The 19,846-nt window shown below is 41.2% G+C and overlaps 1 protein-coding gene across 2 annotated transcripts in view; it reads left to right on the top strand.

Annotated features, from left to right (window-relative positions):
• Positions 1 to 19,846, top strand: part of stxbp1a (syntaxin binding protein 1a) — a 43,007-nt gene that overhangs the window by 8,564 nt on the left and 14,597 nt on the right. For both annotated transcript variants that reach the window (XM_033647260.2, XM_033647259.2), the window contains exons 2-14: positions 9,318 to 9,367; positions 10,026 to 10,107; positions 10,209 to 10,285; positions 11,903 to 11,981; positions 12,547 to 12,650; positions 14,400 to 14,548; positions 16,520 to 16,604; positions 16,847 to 16,977; positions 17,145 to 17,252; positions 17,363 to 17,423; positions 18,693 to 18,758; positions 18,844 to 18,924; positions 19,163 to 19,301. In XM_033647260.2, the coding sequence (XP_033503151.1) occupies positions 9,318 to 9,367; positions 10,026 to 10,107; positions 10,209 to 10,285; positions 11,903 to 11,981; positions 12,547 to 12,650; positions 14,400 to 14,548; positions 16,520 to 16,604; positions 16,847 to 16,977; positions 17,145 to 17,252; positions 17,363 to 17,423; positions 18,693 to 18,758; positions 18,844 to 18,924; positions 19,163 to 19,301 (1,212 nt within the window). The remainder of the gene's footprint in view (positions 1 to 9,317; positions 9,368 to 10,025; positions 10,108 to 10,208; positions 10,286 to 11,902; positions 11,982 to 12,546; positions 12,651 to 14,399; positions 14,549 to 16,519; positions 16,605 to 16,846; positions 16,978 to 17,144; positions 17,253 to 17,362; positions 17,424 to 18,692; positions 18,759 to 18,843; positions 18,925 to 19,162; positions 19,302 to 19,846) is intronic.

The following is a 19,846-nucleotide window of genomic DNA, read 5'->3' as shown; positions in this document are numbered from 1 at the left end:
CTTAAATTTTTGGCTGTTGAGGTACGTCTATGTAAACTGCTTGAGAATGAGTCAGTATACTGCAAACATGGTCGCCAAAGGTCAGGCCGCTATACAAATCTGCTGTCAGAGTGTCTCTGTGCTCAGGTCTCATGACTCTGCCTTTTCTCTGCTCCCGTCCATCGGTGCAGGTCATGGGAAAGGGTCCTCACATTAACCTGTTTCCTTTTTTGGCTGGGTGACCTGCACTTGTCCTCAACCTGCATGAACCTTTGACCTCTGATTGGATGGATGTTGGAGGCCAGAAGGGTTTCAAACTCATGATCCTCCTCTGCTTTTCTCAAAACCAACTTGTGCTGGGCTGGTTAGGGTGTTATGCAACTGCAGGCCCGTCTGACCAGGCTGCAGACTAATATTAGGGCATGAAAGCAGTCTAGCTCGCTGGCGTCAGCTGTCTTACACAGCCTCCCCTCTTTACAGAGGTAGTAGAGTGCACAGGCTAATGTTACCTTTTTCAAAACACCTACTGGAGATCTCATTGCCGTTGATTCCTCTTCGATTCAAGGATGAAGGAGCTCACTGAAAGATACAACCTGCTCCGGACAAGTTTTCCTTCACTCATCATTGACAAAAACCTCACTCAAAAAAATGTCCCACTACCTGCTGCTTCAACTGGGTCTTATCCAAATGCACTGTTTCTGGTGGGATTTGGACCAAATAACACTTGGCACAGCAGACGACTCCGTTTATCCATGAAATCCTGCAGCAATACTAAGTTAAAGGGCAAAGGAGGTATTAGACAAAGCAGTGTAAACAAAACATAAACAAAGTGGTTGTGTGTCATTGTTGTTTTTTCGTTTTGGCACACAAGCAACAGTGGACATGCGCAAATGAAGAAGATGACGTCATTGTTTCCCAAATGCTCCATTTTACATGCCTGCACAGATACAATTTCTATCTTGGTAACCTCAAACTTGCATGTGACAAGAGGCCAGAACTTAGAGGAACGTATCTGTTTTCAAAAATATCTTTACACGTGGAGAGAGGGCCTTAAACTGACAACAACTATGGTTTAACAATTGGATCATCGTTAAGGAATGTCATGAGTTAATCTGATAATTATGTTCTTGCATTGATTGATGTCAAAAATAATGACAGATGCCCACTGCAAGATACCAAAAGCTACAGATTACATGGTACATTTGAGAAGCTATAACAGCAAATGTTAAGTAAATGATAAAATTCCTACTACAATTAATCTATTATCAAAGAAACCAGCAGCTGGCATTGATTTATTTGTGGTCAGTCAACTATTAGATGAATTGACCGTCAATTTCAGCTCTATTTTAAACACACTATGACCTCCAGTGTGTACTAATATAGAAAATAATGGACTCCATGGTGAAATGCCACTGTTATTTGCCTCCATTTTGTCCTTTATAGTATTTTTTCACTATATCACTATAGCAACTGATCATGCTTCATGACTTATATGTTGCACAGTTTTATTGATAGACTATTATAGAGACCTGGCTTGGCTTCATGTGTCTTTTATTTAAATTTTTGAATTAGCTTTTTTAAGTTGAGGCCCTTGTTGTAAAGCTTTAAGTGTTCTTTTAACACAATAAAAATGTCTCTGAACGGAAGAGCACTGAGCGCTGTAGTTGTAACTCAGTGCTAGCCCTGCTGAAATGCCTCCCTGTCTCTTTAAGATCAGCCGTGTCAGATTCTCTCGGGAGTGATGCTGCTTTATGAAGCTGAGATCCAGAGAAAAAAATGGGTCATGTACTCATAGGTGAAAATCCCTGAAGGGGGGAGAACCACGAGGCAAAGGGAGAAACTGTCAGCTCTTCACTGCTGCATAATGTGTAGAGTCTGGGCTGAATGTACATTGACCTGATCAGCAATTTCATGTAGGACATCACACTGTTTCTTATTGTGGCAGATAAGCGTTATTTGGATGAAATGCCCAGAATGTGGTCTGTGCGTCTGGATTGTTAAAAAAAGATCGTTTTTTCGGTATTTTTTTATTCAATCTAATGGTTTGTAACAAGAAAAGTTGTGCCTTTTGGCCTGTCCTCGTTCTTTTCCCTGCTCTGCCACGAGGATGTGTTTCCTGTGAAACTGGATGTGAGAGATTATGTGGCGTCTGAGGAGTGTATTTGTTCGTGCCACACTCCCTGTTTGGTTGACACAGCTGTGACACTGTTTTTTCAGGTCCCTTCCCTTCTGTCTGACTGGTGCAGTCATGTATTGTTGTCTCTATCAGGGGGTCAGAAAGGAAAAATCCACAGCACTGTCTCCTCCCAACGTGGTTTTCATCTTTTCTCTCAGTCATCAGTTAACAAGTGTGGGCAGCGTCCACTTAATTATTTTATCATCATAGTTCCGTTATTGACATGACTCAGTAAAGGTCAACACGGGAAATAAAAGAGAGGAGTGAGGGAATAGCTTAATCTAAAAAGGATCAATTTAATCTTTTGTGAAGACAGTGGGTGAAACGGCTCACACAATCTCTGACGTTGCACAGTATTTATGTAGTCGACATTATACCGGATCTTACAGAAAATAAGATAAAATGTGTCATATAAAATTCTGGGTTTGTTTTTTTTTTCTTCTTAAAGGACCATAATGGGGATTACATGAGGTCACCGAACATCATGTAGGCTACCTATAAGAATGATAAAACTGTTAGCCGCACAACCCAAACAGAGCTAACAGAGTCAGGGAAATATCTATCAAGTGTAGTTAAGTTTATACATGCACCACTTTTTCTTTCGTGGGCTTTCACCCAGAAGAAGGAGATGACGTAGCAGCAGTGCATTAACTCCCGGAAGCTAAAGGAGCTAAACATTTTGAAGTTTATGGATGGTAGGAAACAGTGAAACGCCGATTTATTAAAAAAGTTTCTGAACAAGAACCGGAACTAGTTCACTACGCACTATATTAAAAAGGACACAGCGCCGCCTATCGAGGCGGAGTCAGACATACATGGTCAGAAATTCGATTTTCTCTTCTGCATGTACAGTACAGGCCAAAAGTTTGGACACACCTTCTCATTCAGTGCGTTTTTTTTATTTTCATGACTATTTACATTGTAGATTCTCACTGAAGGCATCAAAACTATGAATGAACACATGTGGAGTTATGTACTTAACAAAAAAAGGTGAAATAACTGAAAACATGTTTTATATTCTAGTTTCTTCAAAATAGCCACCCTTTGCTCTGATTACTGCTTTGCACACTCTTGGCATTCTCTCCATGAGCTTTAAGAGGTAGTCACCTGAAATGGTTTTCCAACAGTCTTGAAGGAGTTCCCAGAGGTGTTTAGCACTTGTTGGCCCCTTTGCCTTCACTCTGCGGTCCAGCTCACCCCAAACCATCTCGATTGGGTTCAGGTCCGGTGACTGTGGAGGCCAGGTCATCTGCCGCAGCACTCCATCACTCTCCTTCTTGGTCAAATAGCCCTTACACAACCTGGAGGTGTGTTTGGGGGTCATTGTCCTGTTGAAAAATAAATGATCGTCCAACTAAACGCAAACCGGATGGGATGGCATGCTGCTGCAGGATGCTGTGGTAGCCATGCTGGTTCAGTGTGCCTTCAATTTTGAATAAATCCCCAACAGTGTCACCAGCAAAACACCCCCACACCATCACACCTCCTCCTCCATGCTTCACAGTGGGAACCAGGCATGTGGAATCCATCCGTTCACCTTTTCTGCGTCTCACAAAGACACGGCGGTTGGAACCAAAGATCTCAAATTTGGACTCATCAGACCAAAGCACAGATTTCCACTGGTCTAATGTCCATTCCTTGTGTTTCTTGGCCCAAACAAATCTCTTCTGCTTGTTGCCTCTCCTTAGCAGTGGTTTCCTAGCAGCTATTTGACCATGAAGGCCTGATTCGCGCAGTCTCCTCTTAACAGTTGTTCTAGAGATGGGTCTGCTGCTGTGTGGCATTCATCTGGTCTCTGATCTGAGCTGCTGTTAACTTGCGATTTCTGAGGCTGGTGACTCGGATGAACTTATCCTCAGAAGCAGAGGTGACTCTTGGTCTTCCTTTCCTGGGTCGGTCCTCATGTGTGCCAGTTTGGTTGTAGCGCTTGATGGTTTTTGCGACTCCACTTGGGGACACATTTAAAGTTTTTGCAATTTTCCGGACTGACTGACCTTCATTTCTTAAAGTAATGATGGCCACTCGTTTTTCTTTAGTTAGCTGATTGGTTCTTGCCATAATATGAATTTTAACAGTTGTCCAATAGGGCTGTCGGCTGTGTATTAACCTGACTTCTGCACAACACAACTGATGGTCCCAACCCCATTGATAAAGCAAGAAATTCCACTAATTAACCCTGATAAGGCACACCTGTGAAGTGGAAACCATTTCAGGTGACTACCTCTTGAAGCTCATGGAGAGAATGCCAAGAGTGTGCAAAGCAGTAATCAGAGCAAAGGGTGGCTATTTTGAAGAAACTAGAATATAAAACATGTTTTCAGTTATTTCACCTTTTTTTGTTAAGTACATAACTCCACATGTGTTCATTCATAGTTTTGATGCCTTCAGTGAGAATCTACAATGTAAATAGTCATGAAAATAAAGAAAATGCATTGAATGAGAAGGTGTGTCCAAACTTTTGGCCTGTACTGTATACTCAGACAAGACGAGAAGTCCAACTTGACTGATTAGCCAAGCTGTGAACTTAGCTCGACTACTGCGTGCATGTAAACATACTGAGTAATCTGGATAAAGGCAAATAATAGAGCAGCTAGAGCAGTCAGTAAAGCATTGCTTTATTGTAATTCAGTCTTTAAAACCAGGAGAAGACAACACTTACAATGATATACGTCCAAAGTCCAAGAGGATATCTAGTCTCATATTTCAGTGCTAATATAATATTGATATATTGCCTAGCTGTTAGTGAAAACGTATTGGTGGATGATGACTGTGTAGGGGTTAAATTTGTTCCAAATCCTGCACAGTGAGTTTGTCAGAGCTTATTTGCTGAAAATAGCTGAATGATTAAGAGATTAAGAGTGGAGCTGGGTCCTTTCAGCGTTTGTCACTTCAAATGCCCCCTTTCGATCATTTGATTTACAAATATTGTTTAGTGCAGCTTTAACTTTGTTTCCACAACCTGAAAGCCCACAATCCTTTCATACATATTTCCCAAGATTAGATATGTATATTGATTTGTTTTCTCTCTGCCGTCATTGACAAACACGAATTGTAAATGTTGTGTTGTTGCTTCTCAGTTCACCTCTAGAAGAGGATTTTATTATATTATGTAGCATAAAAGCTTTATTTTTTATGGACATTAATGTGTGAGAAACATTTCCTTGAGAAATAGGTGCAACATCTTGAAACAGAAAATTAACTGGAAAAACACTAGTTAATACTAAAATATCAGTGAAGTGACTGGAGCTGCTTTTATCAGAAAAATGCTGGAGCGAGAACAAGAGGAAACACATCAGCTGCTGCAGAGGAAAAGGGAAAGCGAGAGACGGATATCCCCACCGCTTCTTTGGTTGTAAAGTGTCTCATCCTGTAGCCTGGAGCCTCTGCTGGATGAAAAACAAGTCAACCTTTTAGGAATTAAAGTGAGCCAGCTTTAATTTTACAATGTTTACTTTGACCAGTTAGCACAGATTCATCAACGGATCCAAAATCAAAGCACCTGGTCCTTAACAAAATAATGTGCGTCAGGTTTTGTTGCTTTGGTTCTGCTGTTGCGCTGACGCAGCAGCTTACGGGACAAAACACAGAAGATACTGGAAATAGACTGAAGCTGAGTCGGGGAATCTCTCTGTCATTTAGTGAGAATAATATTCTTACTATTCCAAGATCATATGTCCCATAGGAGGTCAGATACACTTACTCTGACTCACAGGAGGTGCAGGCCGTAGTCTGGCAGTGTTTCTGCATTCACTGGGTCAAATTTCAGTCTGTCACAGTGCGTATGCTGCTTTTAAGACAAATTTTGTAGTTTTTTGACAACATAAATTTGAGCTATATATACATAACTGAATGGTTTTAGTCTTTATATAGTATGTATCTATCCTTCCTTACAGCCAACGAATCCTTCTGTCCTTCCGGCATCATATACTTCCTTTCATCTTGCACTGGAGGTTTTCAAAGTCTGACACTGTGGGCAGCTCCTCAGACAAAATAGAGACCAAAATGAGACATGAAAAAATGTTTACCGGTGGGTTTTTTCATACCTATTGTTATTATGTCAGGCAGTATAATGTTAATTAGCCATTAGCTACAACTTAGATTTTAGTTGAGACATTTTTTAGCCTGTGCTTGTCTTCATTTTTGCAGTGCACCATTAAAATAATGCTAAAGTAGCAGTTCCTGTTTGCAGTGTAACCATGGACATACAGACAACTGAATTCTGACTGCAGGGCCATCCACCAGATCTGTTGCCTGAAAATTAAATGTTTATTTCACTAACATAAGCCACCTCCAGTTGTTTCTGAGAATTTGGCAGTACATCCAACCAGTCTAGTGAGCCAGTATTCACCTGCAAGATGGTCAGGGACCAGCCACTGAGACATTCTTTGGTTGGGCAAACCAAATTGTTGCATCAGCTGTCAGGTGGCTGGTTTCAGACCATCTTGCAGGTGAAGAAACCAGATGTTAAGGTCCTGGGCTGATGTGGCTACACGTGGTTTGCGATTGTGAGGATGGGAAATGACATTGGAGATGGTTTATGGTAGTGAAATGAACATTAAAGTCACAGGCAACAGCTCTTGTCTTCACATTTTAGATTGGCCTTCTATTGTGACCAGCCCAAGGCACACCATAATCATGCTCTTTAATCAGCATCTGTGATAGACGATGGACGTCAGACATAATAATATCCTTCTGAGTGTAAGTTGCGCTGAAGGAGGCGAATCATGTCTGTGTGTCCACATTTGACAGAATAATGATTTTGAAAAGGAGTACGACGAGTAATTGCCTCCATGAGCTCTGTGTCATAACTGCTGCTGCTCAAACTGCTGACCATGTTGATAACTGGGCCAAATCAACCTGCAAAACTACAGTAAATAGTGTGTAGTTGATTTCCAAACACTAGTGGCATGCACCTCTCCCTTTCTCTTCACACAGTTTTGCATCACTTTTCTCTCTTCAGCTTTCCCTTATAGTTTGATAACCATCTTATACATCCTTCCTTCCATCATATGTACTGTATCTTTCATTCTGTCCATCATGTCTGTGTATCCTTTATTCCATCTCCTATATTCTGTCATCCCATCTATTTGTCCTTCCATTCATGCTATGCCCCTCCCTCTCACAGTGAAAAGATCCAATCAGCAGCTGGTTTGTTCATCACCTGGAAGAGTTTAACATTGGTTGTTTTGGAGGCAAAAACACAAACCTGAATGCGTCCCTGACCTTAATGTAATCTTTTTTGTCTGAGTCCTTTTTAAACTGTGATAATCCATCAGTATCTGTGTGGCCTCAGGTTTTAGCTGGGGCCGAAGGGCTTAACGGTTTATATTCACAGCGATCCAGCATGATGTTAAACAGTAATTCACCCCAAATGGGTTTATCCCAACACAGCTGGCAGATGGTTGGCACAGTGATCAGGCCAATATCAGTTTCGTGGCATAAACATGACCATTGTGCCATGACGTCACATTGGATAGGATTATTTTTCCTCTGTGGATCTTTGAGATCACCAGGAAACAAAGCAGAATCCCTTCCCAACAGTCTCTGTGTTTTTATTCACTCCTCACAGAGAGGATGTATTCCACTGCTGTAGATCTGTGCTAATTAACCTTGTTGGAGGCTGTATTTGACTTTGGCATGTTATTGTCCTGCAGTAAAGGAAATGCATTATGGGATTTTCAAATATATACCATTAGGACAGGATAAGGTTAGATGTCTCTGCTGTAGTGTTTTGCTTTTGAGTCAAGTGAGCTAATAGAGCCCAAACCTGCATGAATAAGCACCTTGTTTTTGGCTTCTCTTCTCTGTACTACTATAAGATACATGTTATAGCAGTACTTTATAGTTACAACGTAGGTAATGTTTGCTCTTGACATTAAAAGACACACAGTTACATGCAATACCGATCTTATTTTCCCAAAGGGAAAGGGAATACTCAAATAGGGCTGCAACGATTAGTCGACTAATCAATGACTAATCGAAAAATAATCAGTGACTATTTTAATAGTCGACTAAGGAGTCAGAGTCATTTTTTATAGAAAAGTACAATAAATGTACCCCAAAATACTCTTATTGCAGCATCTTATGTTGAAATATTGGCAGCTTTACACACTCTCCCATGACGGTGAACTAAAACCCTTTAGCGTGAGTATGAAACGAGACATTAGATGACATAATTTTGGGGATTGGGAGAGACAGACCGACGTTTTTCAACATTATAACACATTTTTTGATAAAATGATTAGTCGACTAATCGAAGAAATAATGGACAGATTAGTCGACAATGAAAATAATCGTTAGTTGCAGCCCTATACTCAAAGCATGGTTAATATTATCAGTAAATGCCATTTCGAGATAAATATTTGCCTCCATTGTTGTTATTAGTTCCTTGTTTTTTAGTAATTGCTGCCAGACAGCGGTGCAAGGCTTGTTTTCACCTTGCCATCATGGCAAAATGTGGTTCGGGAGACACCTGTTGTAGCACAAAGTACCACAGAAGCAGTTTCAAGTACTTAGCAAGGTGTTGTCTATATGTCTTGCTGTCTGTGGGCAGATTTGTAACTGCACTTGTGTCACAACCGTGCAAATCTGAGTCAGAAAACATCAGGTTTGTTGTTGAAATCACAATGAATGCCGAGTCTGCTGATGTGTAGTCCAAATTAGGGCGCCGGAAGTGAGAAGTGGGGTAGGAAGTAGCCTACATGTGTTTTAAGTCATGGATTGGCATCACAGCTAGTGTGATCCTGTTGCAAAATGGTGTCTAAAAGTCTCTTTTTGGATACAAAAAAAATCCCATAAAGTGAGGATACTCAAATAAATAGAGCACATACTGTACTGTAAGACAGAGCCATATGTGATCCCCACACTCAAACACACACACACACACACACACAAAGTCATCCAGCCTGCAGGGTTCAAAGACACCTGAACAACCAAACAATGGTTGTTACATATATTCCCCTGAATTTATCTATTTAATTATTTATGTGAGTGTGATGGAGCTGAAGTGAATCAGCCCTCGGAGTGGAACTTACTGTGGGGAAAGTGTGTGTGTGTGTGTGTGTGTGTGTGTGTGCAGCTCTGTGCGTATTCCCTGTTTACAAAATGTGTCAAACCATTGTTCGACCATCAGATTCCTAATGATGTTTATTTTCTCTTGCAGAGATAATGAATGATGTCATCAAGAAGGTGAAGAAGAAGGGAGAATGGAAGGTAAGATGTTCACACTTACAAGAAAATGCCCTCAATCTCTGGGTCTTAATCTGAGTTCACCGATGTGGAGGGCTATGAGTTAAAAAAAAAAAAAAGACTACATCACATGTGCTCACCCAGACAAAGTGGTCAGTTAGGTGTCTTATTTTAAATCTGATGTCAAATCAAAGCCCTGCAGCTTCCTCGTGTTGTTCTCTAGTTTGAATTCATAAACCATTTATGAAGGATTTTGGCACAATATACAAATAGTATAAAGTTGGACAGAAATCTTACGTGTCAGCAATCTGTGTAAGTACTGGCTCAATTCAAGCACTGTTCATTTCTATAAGTGAGTATAGGTGGTGTAGCCAAGTAATCTATTAGTCAAATAATAGTTGAGGCCCTAAAATCAGTCTTGAATAATGATTTTAGGGCTGTGCAGCTTTTTTGCTGAGCACCACAGGATATTCCAAACAATCACGAAATTGAAACTGTAGTCAAAACTAAAGATACAGCAAGCTGAAATACAGAGAAGATACAAATGCACACAATATATATATGTGGCTACAGGTATTTACAATTCCCAAAATGGATGTACAGCTTTATTTGAATAACATGTTTTTTGTGTCAGCAATATGTAATGTAAGTGAACTGTGTTTATCTAATTTCCTGTTGCCAGGCGCTGATCGTGGACCAGCTGAGCATGAGGATGTTGTCCTCCTGCTGCAAGATGACAGACATCATGACAGAGGGCATCACCAGTAAGAGATTATGGCCACATCTAGCATTTCTCTGCACTGTTCTGAGTGTTTGTGTAAGGTCCTCTGTAACTGTGCACGTTTGCCTGTTTCTCCTTCTCTAGTCGTGGAGGACATCATGAAGCGAAGAGAGCCTCTTCCCAGTCTGGAGGCCATTTACCTGATTACACCCACAGAGAAGGTACGCCTTCTGTCTCTCTGTGTGTCATTCATAGTGTATATTTAGAGGTGTGTCTATGGCAGCAGGTCTGTATTTTTAGCTGAGAGAGGAAAGAAGCCGCAGCGAGTTCAAACAGACGGCTGTTGACTCAGTCAGTCGACACATGCACACTTCTTTGTTTCCCTGGTGTGTGTGTGTTTCTCTTTGTCCCAAATATGAATATGTACTATGAATGTGATGTGTGATACGGTTTGCAAATTGCTACGTAGTGTAGTGTAGTGGATACTGAAAATAAAAGAATACACAGTATGTTTGATAGGTTTTACAATTTCAATGTATCGGCATAGAAGAAAACAGGAGGAGTCAAAATTTGATGAAGCTTAGCATAGTTTCAGGTGTTAGGACCTTTATTATGTTGCTTCAGTGGTGTTATAATTTTTCCTGAGCAAGTATTTGAGTTTGTTTTGTTCTGTTTGGTCTCATGTTTGATCTCTTTGGTTTATTTTTTTAAGCCTTACTAGCATGATGTGTTGAGCAAATGTTTAGCATGATGTTTAAAAATGTCATTTCTTGTGGTCTGTCTTGTGTAACTTCTTGTGTTTAGTGTAAATGGTAACTTCTCAGTTATCAATCTGGACCCTGTTTTCCCATGTTTTTTGTGTAAGTGATTAATAGAGACAACAGTGTTTGAAATCAGTCCAGTATTGAATCAGAGAGCTGCAACTAGCAGCGACAAAAAAAGCTACAGTACAACCACAAATGCATGTTTGCACCGTCAATTTATGTCCACTAAAAGTGCTTGCTTTTGCCACTGACAGGCTCAGGTTGTTGTTAGATTGTCTGGCAACATCATGGAAAGGATCCCTACAGAGATAGACCTTTTTGTTTAAGAGTAATATCCTTTTCGTTTAACCAGAAACAGCCCCGAAATCGCTATCATTTAACCCACCAGACTCCATTTAAATTAACAACAATTTATCACTGTTAAACATACTTCATTCAGAGTCAACAGAAACAAAACAAAACTTATAAAAGCCATCTTGGTTTGTCTTTCCACTGTTCCAACAATAACCCACTCTGGTTTGGTTGAAGTAAACCCTAAATTTAACCTGTTAAATGTGAAAACATACTGGCTCTATACACTCTAAAATTAGTGTTTATTTAAATGGAGTCTGGAGGGGGCTGTTTCTGGTTAAACTAAAAGGATCTGCTCTTTAACAAAAAGGTCTATCTCTGTAGGGATCCTGTCCAAAATGTTGTCAGACACTTAAAATAACTATCTGAGCCTGTCAGTGGCAAAAACAAGCACTTTTAGTGGACGTAAACTGACGGTGCAAACATGCCCTGATTGATTACATTGCAGCCTGTTTCACCGCAGCTGGCTGTAGAGCTCCTGCTGCATACTGGACCAAGGTCAATAACTGTTGTTCCCATTAGTTGTTTTGACAAAAATACATGGAAAAAGTTGAAAAAAGGGGTAACTCAGGCATGTAAAGACTTTGGTAACATCATTTTGATCAAAATATCTAGCAATAAAGCTTGTATAAATTGTGCACACTGACATACATAAACCGTAGCCATCACACTCACTTGAACTCTGCAATCTGAAGCTCTGGTTGTCTGTTTATCTCTCCTCAGTCTGTCCACACCCTCATCGCAGACTTCAAAGACCCTCATTCAGCTAAGTACAAGGCAGCCCATGTTTTCTTCACTGACTGTGAGTATACACAAAGACTTGTCTCAGCATTACTGTGTGTAATACATTACTTTTGTTTTAAAACATATTTGTGTTGCAAAATGTTCAATCATTTGTTTTCTGTGCTTTTTGCTTTTTCCCATTTTCTCTTTGTTCAATCTGTTATTGTGTTGTTTTCTGTGGCTGTTTTCTCGGCTCCTTGCGGCTGTTTCCTTCATAGATAAACTGCTTTCTTGTCCGTCTTTATATATTTGTCGGCACACTGCTCATTGGTGTTAGAGCGCCCGATAATGTCCTTAAATCCTACCAGTTTCCTCCCAGCTCACTGTTTGTAAGGCCGGGCGTTAATTTTTCAAAGCATCAACAGTGAGCTGAGAGGAAATGGGTTTGGGGATGTCGTCAGGTGCTGCAACCAAAACAGGTTGTATCTGTGATTAAACTGGTTAATGTGATTAATGAACAGTGCACGGAGATCCTCACATTGTCCCTTCTTGTTGATTGAATGTATGTTTTCTCTCATTTCTAGAAACATTTTGCAAAGTTGTTTTAAAATGCCTTATATTAATTATAATTCTGTTCCTTCCAGCCTGCCCTGATCCTCTCTTCAACGAGCTGGTGAAAAGCCGCGCTTCCAAAACCATCAAGACTCTGACGGAGATCAACATTGCCTTCTTGCCCTACGAGTCTCAGGTACGTATCCAGCTGTTGTGTTGGGTAGTGATGGCTACTCTGGTGTTCGCAGATGGGACTTGTTCTGGCCCCTGGCTTTTTTCCCCGTTTCTAGACAGGGCAATGAATGAAAGCTGATTTATTTTTGCTGTTTATCAGTGACTGTGATGGACAACCAGAGAGACAGAGAGAGAAATCCAGAGATAGAAAGCACAAGTCCGAACAGCAGCAAGAGATCGATTAAGACAGGTGGGAGGAGGGAGATGCTGCAAAGGACGTAGCCAGGAATAGTAACAGGGAGGTTATTGCTTGTTATACGGAGAGAGGAGAGAAAAACACAAATACACACTCAGGTGGTCGCTTGGCACGATGCTGCTGACTCACCAGTCACTCTGTTTACCGCCAGACTCTTCCAGCAAGACTCAAATTTGTCACATCACCTTCCTTCACTCCCTACCACTCCTCAGTCCTCGCTATATTTCCAAATTTCTGCCTTTGTCGTGTTTTTCCTCTTCCCCCCCTCTCTCTCTCTCTCTCCCTCCCTCTGTCTGTTTGCAGGTTTTTCTTGCCTGCCATTCCTGCATCCCTGCTTCTGCACGTCGCTTGTGCTCTCTTTGCTCACTGCTTGCATTCAAGCTTTTTATTTTTTCTTTATATGTATTCTCTCCCTTTCTACAACCATATTTTTCCTAATTTTCCCGTCCCTCCCTCCCTCCACCCCACCCCCACTCTTTCTATCTCCCACATCTCTCCTCCTGTCCATCCTTCTCTCGCTCACTATCTGAAGATGCTGCTCAGCCCACAATGCTTTGCTCCCCTCCTGTCTACTCTGATTAATTCAGAGTCAGTGGTTTTCTGCTCCAGGCAAAGTGCTGCCTCACAGTCCCGCCTACAGGCTGATGCTCTCGCCCCATTGGACGAGTAAGGGTCCACACAGCATGCGGCAGCCAATGGTTGCTGAGATAACATAGGGACCATTCTGCAGAGCAGAAGTGTGGTCATGTGATTGTAGACAGATGGGGTGGGAGGAGGGAGTGGTAGTGAGTGATGCAGGAGAGGAGAGGAGACAAGGAAAGAGGAGTAGAGTAGAGTAGAGGAGAGGACACAAACAAATGAGATAGAGGAGAGGGAAGGAGAGAAGAGAGTAGACAAAGATGGGAGACGAGAGGAACACTGACAGGACACAAGAGGAGGAGAGATGAGGGGACAAAAACAGATTTGAGGGAGGAGAGGAAAAGGGACAGGAGATAAGACAAAAGGAAAGACAGAAGGATGAGGACATGACAGAAGAAAGTGAGGAAATTAAAGGAGAGAAGAAGAGAGGAGGGGAAACGACAGGAGTGGAAAAGGAGAAAAGGATATGAAGTAGAGAACTAAGGAATTAACAGAGGAGAGAAGAATATGAGAGAGGACAGAGTTTAAAGGAGAGCTGAGACAATGATGATAAACAAGAGATTACACAAGCGGAGAGAATATGTAAATCATCTGTTTGATATTATCACAACACCTCCAGCTCATTATTTTACAGTAAGATAACATGCTGTGTGTCCTCTGTGACCTGCTGCATTTCACACAGCACAGATCAAAGTCTCCATGACACTGAAAATCTGTTGACATGATCAAATCAGCCTTTACATCTTGAAATCCGTCCCGCCCCAAGGTTAACAAAAGGTGTAGGAAGGTGAAAAATCAGATCCATCTAAGCAAGAAGGCAGTAAAGTGTGTTTTTCTGATACAAAGTTGAATTTGTGTCTATGTTTGTGTGTGCAGGTGTACTCTCTGGACAATCCAGATGCCTTCCACAGTTTCTACAGCCCCCATAAGACCCAGCTGAAGAACCCCGTGATGGAGAGGCTGGCTGAGCAGCTGGCTACGCTTTGTGCCACTCTGAAGGAGTACCCTGCCGTCAGATACCGAGGGTGAGCAGCATCGGGCGCTGCTGAGAGGCAGCTGTGGGTGCAGGCTAGGGGTGTGCGATACGGCCCTAAAATAATGTCACGATATTTCACAATATTTGATATTGTGATTAAAAAATACAGGGTGTTTTTCCGTTAACTTCAAGAACATACACTTTCAACATAATGCTTAAATTATTAAAAATGACTGCACAGGCAAACTTCTTACACTTCCTCCTTTCTCTTGAGGAGAAATCTGAAAAAATGAGTTTTAATTTTTTTCCCATCTGGACCTGCATACTCTGTCATTTCCTCCTCTGCTCCTCCTGATGTGTCACTCAGCGCTAGTCTGAGTGGGGGGAAGTTCGCTGCATAGATCAGCCTCTCATTGGGCGGAACGAGCCACCCGCTGAAATCCCGCCCTACCACCTCCGGTTGTGTAGCAGTTTTCAACCGTTTTCAACACGTCCTTTACTAACTTTTGCGGTGTTTGATTTTGCGGGGATGTAGCCATTTTTCTGCCATGGTTCGCGTCCTGTAGGCGATATTTTTGTGGGCGTGTTATACCAAAACCTGTTTCCCCCTGGCAATATTTTTGCAAGCGCACTGTTGCTGTGGCACCGCCCAGAATGATTGTGATTGGTTGAAAGAAATACAAGCAGCCGGGGCGTTTTTTTCTCCAATCTTAAAGTGAGAGTCGGCCCAGCCAGACCTTTCTTTTCTTGAGAAAGGTCTGGTGAGCGAGACTACTCAGCGCTGACCATCAGACACCCCCGCACACACATGCACAGACCTACATTTATTTTTACAGGCTGTTATGTCATGATAACTATTTAACATTTAAACATTAGCTTTTTTGTCAAGCTTCACACAGGCTTATATACTGACAGGCTCGTGACAAAATAACCTGGCGATGCTGACTCTTGTGTACACACAACATAAAGAGGTGTGGGGGAGAGATTGTGCTGCTGCCAGAGGAGCCGATGACTGAGTTTACTCCACAGCAAGTCACTAAAAGGATCTGAAAAGTCCAGAGCTGCTCATAAAACATTCAGGGCTGTATTCTTGGACGCCCATGCCTAACGATGCCACTGATTCAACATTTATATTCTGACAAACCCATGTAGTTTAGTACAACCAACATGATCGGCCTTGACCTCGAAAAACTTAATTAAGTTAAATCAACTTAATAAGTAACCAAAAGTTGTGTGGATATGTAGTGGTCAAACCATTTTATTTAAGATATTCTGACTAATTTGTTTTGACTCCATCCTACTCAAAAAATGTCTAAAATGTTTTTTATTTTGACCAACTTCTTAAAATAAGTTGAAACTATTGTATTCTTTATGCTAAAAAAAATCTTTATTTAAACTTTAAATTCTAGACTTTATTTTAAGCATTATCCATTTACCCCATGAATAATTTTTTCAAGTGTTGTGCAGAATAGTGCCCAAGACAAAAAACAGAATAGACTTGGCAGTCAACATGTTGTGTTAAAGTTAACTGTAGGTACTACAGTGAGGATGTGAGATGGTTCGTCAAACCCTGCAGATTAAAGAAATATTCAGTCTTTTGGTCAAAATGAAAAACTTGTCTTTCCTCATTTTGTGTTGTTTTATTTAATGTATAGATGTATTTCACATCTTCTCAAAAAAACAACACAGGGATGAGGAATATTGTGTTGCATTCCATAATACAGATTAGGTGTTATCAGTATATGTCCTTTGGGATCTGCTGCAAGGACAGAGGTGTTACACACCTGGCACTCATATCCTCTCACTGTTTTTTTTTCCAAGGTTTTTAATTAATATTTTCCACTGTCTTTTCTTTTTGTTTTGTCTCATCTGCTTGCCTGAACATTTGTCCTTGGGTCTGTCTTTCTCCCTTCTGTCTATGTTCATCTGACTCTCTGTCTCTCTGTCTACCTCCATATGCTTACATTGTCTGTACATCTGACCATCCACCCACCCATCCATCTATCTGTCATTGTGTCAGCGAGTACAAGGACAACGCCACCCTGGCCCAGCTGGTTCAGGACAAACTGGACGCCTACAAGGCTGATGACCCCACTATGGGAGAGGTGAGCTTGGGAGAAATTACTTTTTGTCCCCTTGTATTCTTAATGATTTGCTTTGTTTTTACGTGTTGTCTCATATTCTTGTTGCAAAATACTTATTTGAGTAGTTTAAGTTGAATTGAATTCTACATTACTGAGAATGCACTTCAAAATGGTCATATTAACTGTTTGTGTATAACATCATATATGTATATTTATCTTATCGCTCCTTTCGTTCCTGCATCTGTTCGCCTTTTTCTCTGTAGGGTCCAGATAAGGCTCGCTCACAGCTGATCATCCTGGACCGGGCGTTTGACCCCGTCTCTCCTGTCCTGCATGAGCTCACCTTCCAGGCCATGGGCTACGACCTGCTGCCCATCGAAAACGACGTCTACAAGTAAGAAAAAAACAATTGACAACAACAATTACTTGTGATTGCTATGTTTCTCTTTTTATTAAGGTATAGATAAAAGCTGCAGCAAGTAGAATATTTGTTTAAAATGTTCATATCAGCTCCAATCAAATATTTGAACCTAAATTAGGATGTATGTCTTCTTTTTTCAGGTATGAGACCAGCGGCATCGGAGACTCTCGTGAGAAGGAAGTTCTGCTGCATGAAGACGATGACCTGTGGGTGAGCCTGAGACACAAACACATAGCTGAGGTGTCCCAGTGAGTACATTTCCTCTTACCTCTTCATATCTCTTCACTCAGTCTTTGGATACTGAATTACAGGATCTAACATCCTTTCTGCTTCTCCTTGGCTGCTCGTGTTTTATTAGGGAAGTGACCCGCCAGCTGAAGGACTTCTCTGCCAGCAAGAGGATGAACACTGGAGAGAAGGTAAAGAGGAAGCTGCTGCAGGAAATGCTGATACAGTCTGAACGTACAGGATTGCCCACATATTAGTACTACGTTTGCACGTGGTGGATACATTCTTTATTCTTCAAAAACTCCCAATGTTGTGTGAAGAGATCAACTATTTTGGGAAATTGGCTTATTCACTGTCTTGCTGAGAGGTAGATAAGAGGATCGTTACCACTTTCATGTCTTTCCATCAGATATCAAGCAAAAATCAGCAGGTGATTAGCTTAGCTTAGCATAAAGACTGGTAACAGCTTGTCTGGTTAAACCGCTGCTTGTTTGTTTGCGTTTTTTTGAATGGATTAAACAAATAAGATAAAGCTAATATAGTGAGTTTTAAAGGAGCCTGTATGCAGATTTTATTACCTGGCTAGTCAGGTTCGTTAGCTAGCGACTCATTCCCCAATATGTTGGCCTGTTCCTTTAAATATGTTGAGAAAACATGACCAGAATTAAATTTAATGTATTTATTTTCGTCTGTATTGCTTTTTGTTTCCATTTGAAATTTGTCATAAATGGCAATCATAATTACGTCAAACTCATAATTCAATATTTTTTAAATTTGTTCAAAACTAGTTGGTCATCCAAGTTGTATGTGACATTCAGAACATATCTATGATTCGGAGTCCGAGCCAAGATTGTCTGCACATAGCTCTCAACATGGGATGGGCTGAGCCGAAGGCTAGCAGCTAACGGTGCTTACTGCGTGAACAATGCTGACAACAGCAACAGTGCTGACAGAGCCAACAGTGTTCAGGGGGACTGAAGGGTGGGTGCTACGCCTCTGTGATGATGCTATTCCTCCACTGCGGGTTGGATGGTGTTCTCCGTGGCAACTGCCGTATGCGGGCATTGCAGAGTGCTAGTCGTTAGCTAGCTAGTGGGATACATACACAGGGACTCGCATGTGCTAACATACACGTGCGGCCCAACTGTCTACCACAACAAACCACAGAGAAGCTCAGATTATAACACACATACAGCAAGCGTGATTTCATTATCTGCTCAGGATGCCATTACTCCAGTTTATCTTTACATAGCAAATAGTCTACTGCTTTACCAATGCTCTGAATGTCACACACAGCTCCTTTAAAACATGCTTTGAGCTGTCTCTGTTTTTAAAGAATAGAACTAAACTCTGCGATTAGACCAAAGTCCAGCATAAATATGGTCTGTCATCAATAGTTATTTAATGATTGTCTTGTACTGATGTGGACATCATCACACTCTTTTGCTTTGTTTCAACAGACCACAATGAGGGATCTGTCCCAGATGCTAAAGAAGATGCCTCAGTACCAGAAGGAGCTCAGCAAGGTATGTTGGTGTTTTTGTGAGAGTGTGTGAGTTTCCCTGTGTGTGTAAATGTGTATGCTGACCCTGTGTGTTTTATGTTTTTTAGTACTCCACTCACCTGCAGCTGGCTGAGGACTGCATGAAGCATTACCAGGGAACAGTGGACAAGCTGTGCCGTGTGGAGCAGGTGAGGAGGCAGGCGAGAGGAAACAAGAAGCAAAGAGAAAATAAGAAAAGACGATAGGAGCGGAAATGAGGAGATGAGAGGAAAGGAAGAGAGTATTGGTCAGATAAATGACAGCGATTTCTGAAATCCTCAGTAATCGAAAATAAAATGCTATCACAATTGCTTGAAACATGTATTTGAGGGTTTAGAATTATTTTAAACAACAGACATCATATAAAGCCTGAGTGATCTGTTGCAGGATCTGGCTATGGGCACAGATGCTGAGGGAGAGAAGATCAAAGACCCCATGAGGGCTATTGTGCCCATCCTGCTGGATGCCAACGTCAGCACGTATGACAAGATTCGCATCATCCTGCTCTACATTTTCCTCAAGAATGGTAAGGAGGAAACTGCAGCCGACAAAAATAAATCACAAGTCAAGTTTGTAAAACTCTGTGCTGCTTTCTGTCCCTGTAAAAGCACCATTTCGTTTTTGTTTTGTTTATTTTATTTTATCACTTCCTACTTGTGTACCTACTTACTTACTTACTTACTGAATTACTTAATAAGTAATAGCATATCTTTACCATACACTGACCTCTTGAAATGTATGAAAATGCCCAGAGTACAGCTCCATTAATCTGGTAATTCGAGCTTCTGTGTGGTTGGTTGGGTTACTCCCTGGTTAACACCTTTTGATCTGTCAGTACTGTTGCTGTTATTTAGCACTGTTTATCGAGTTAGTATCGTAAGCTCTCAGCTGCCAGCTCATCCATGTCTATGTTGAGAACCAAATGCAGACAACTCATACTCTGAAAATCTCACAGAGCTTCTTTAATATCTACCAGCTAATGAAAAAAATTAACTACTACTTAATTAGTCAGCTGTTCAGCACAAGTCTGTTAAAAAGTAATTCACAGGATACAGAAGAACGGATTCAGTA

Source organism: Epinephelus lanceolatus, chromosome 19, assembly GCF_041903045.1.
Source record: "Epinephelus lanceolatus isolate andai-2023 chromosome 19, ASM4190304v1, whole genome shotgun sequence".
Lineage (NCBI taxonomy): Eukaryota > Metazoa > Chordata > Actinopteri > Perciformes > Serranidae > Epinephelus > Epinephelus lanceolatus.
Note: the sequence above shows the minus strand (reverse complement) of the source record. Positions and strands in the feature narration are given on the sequence as shown.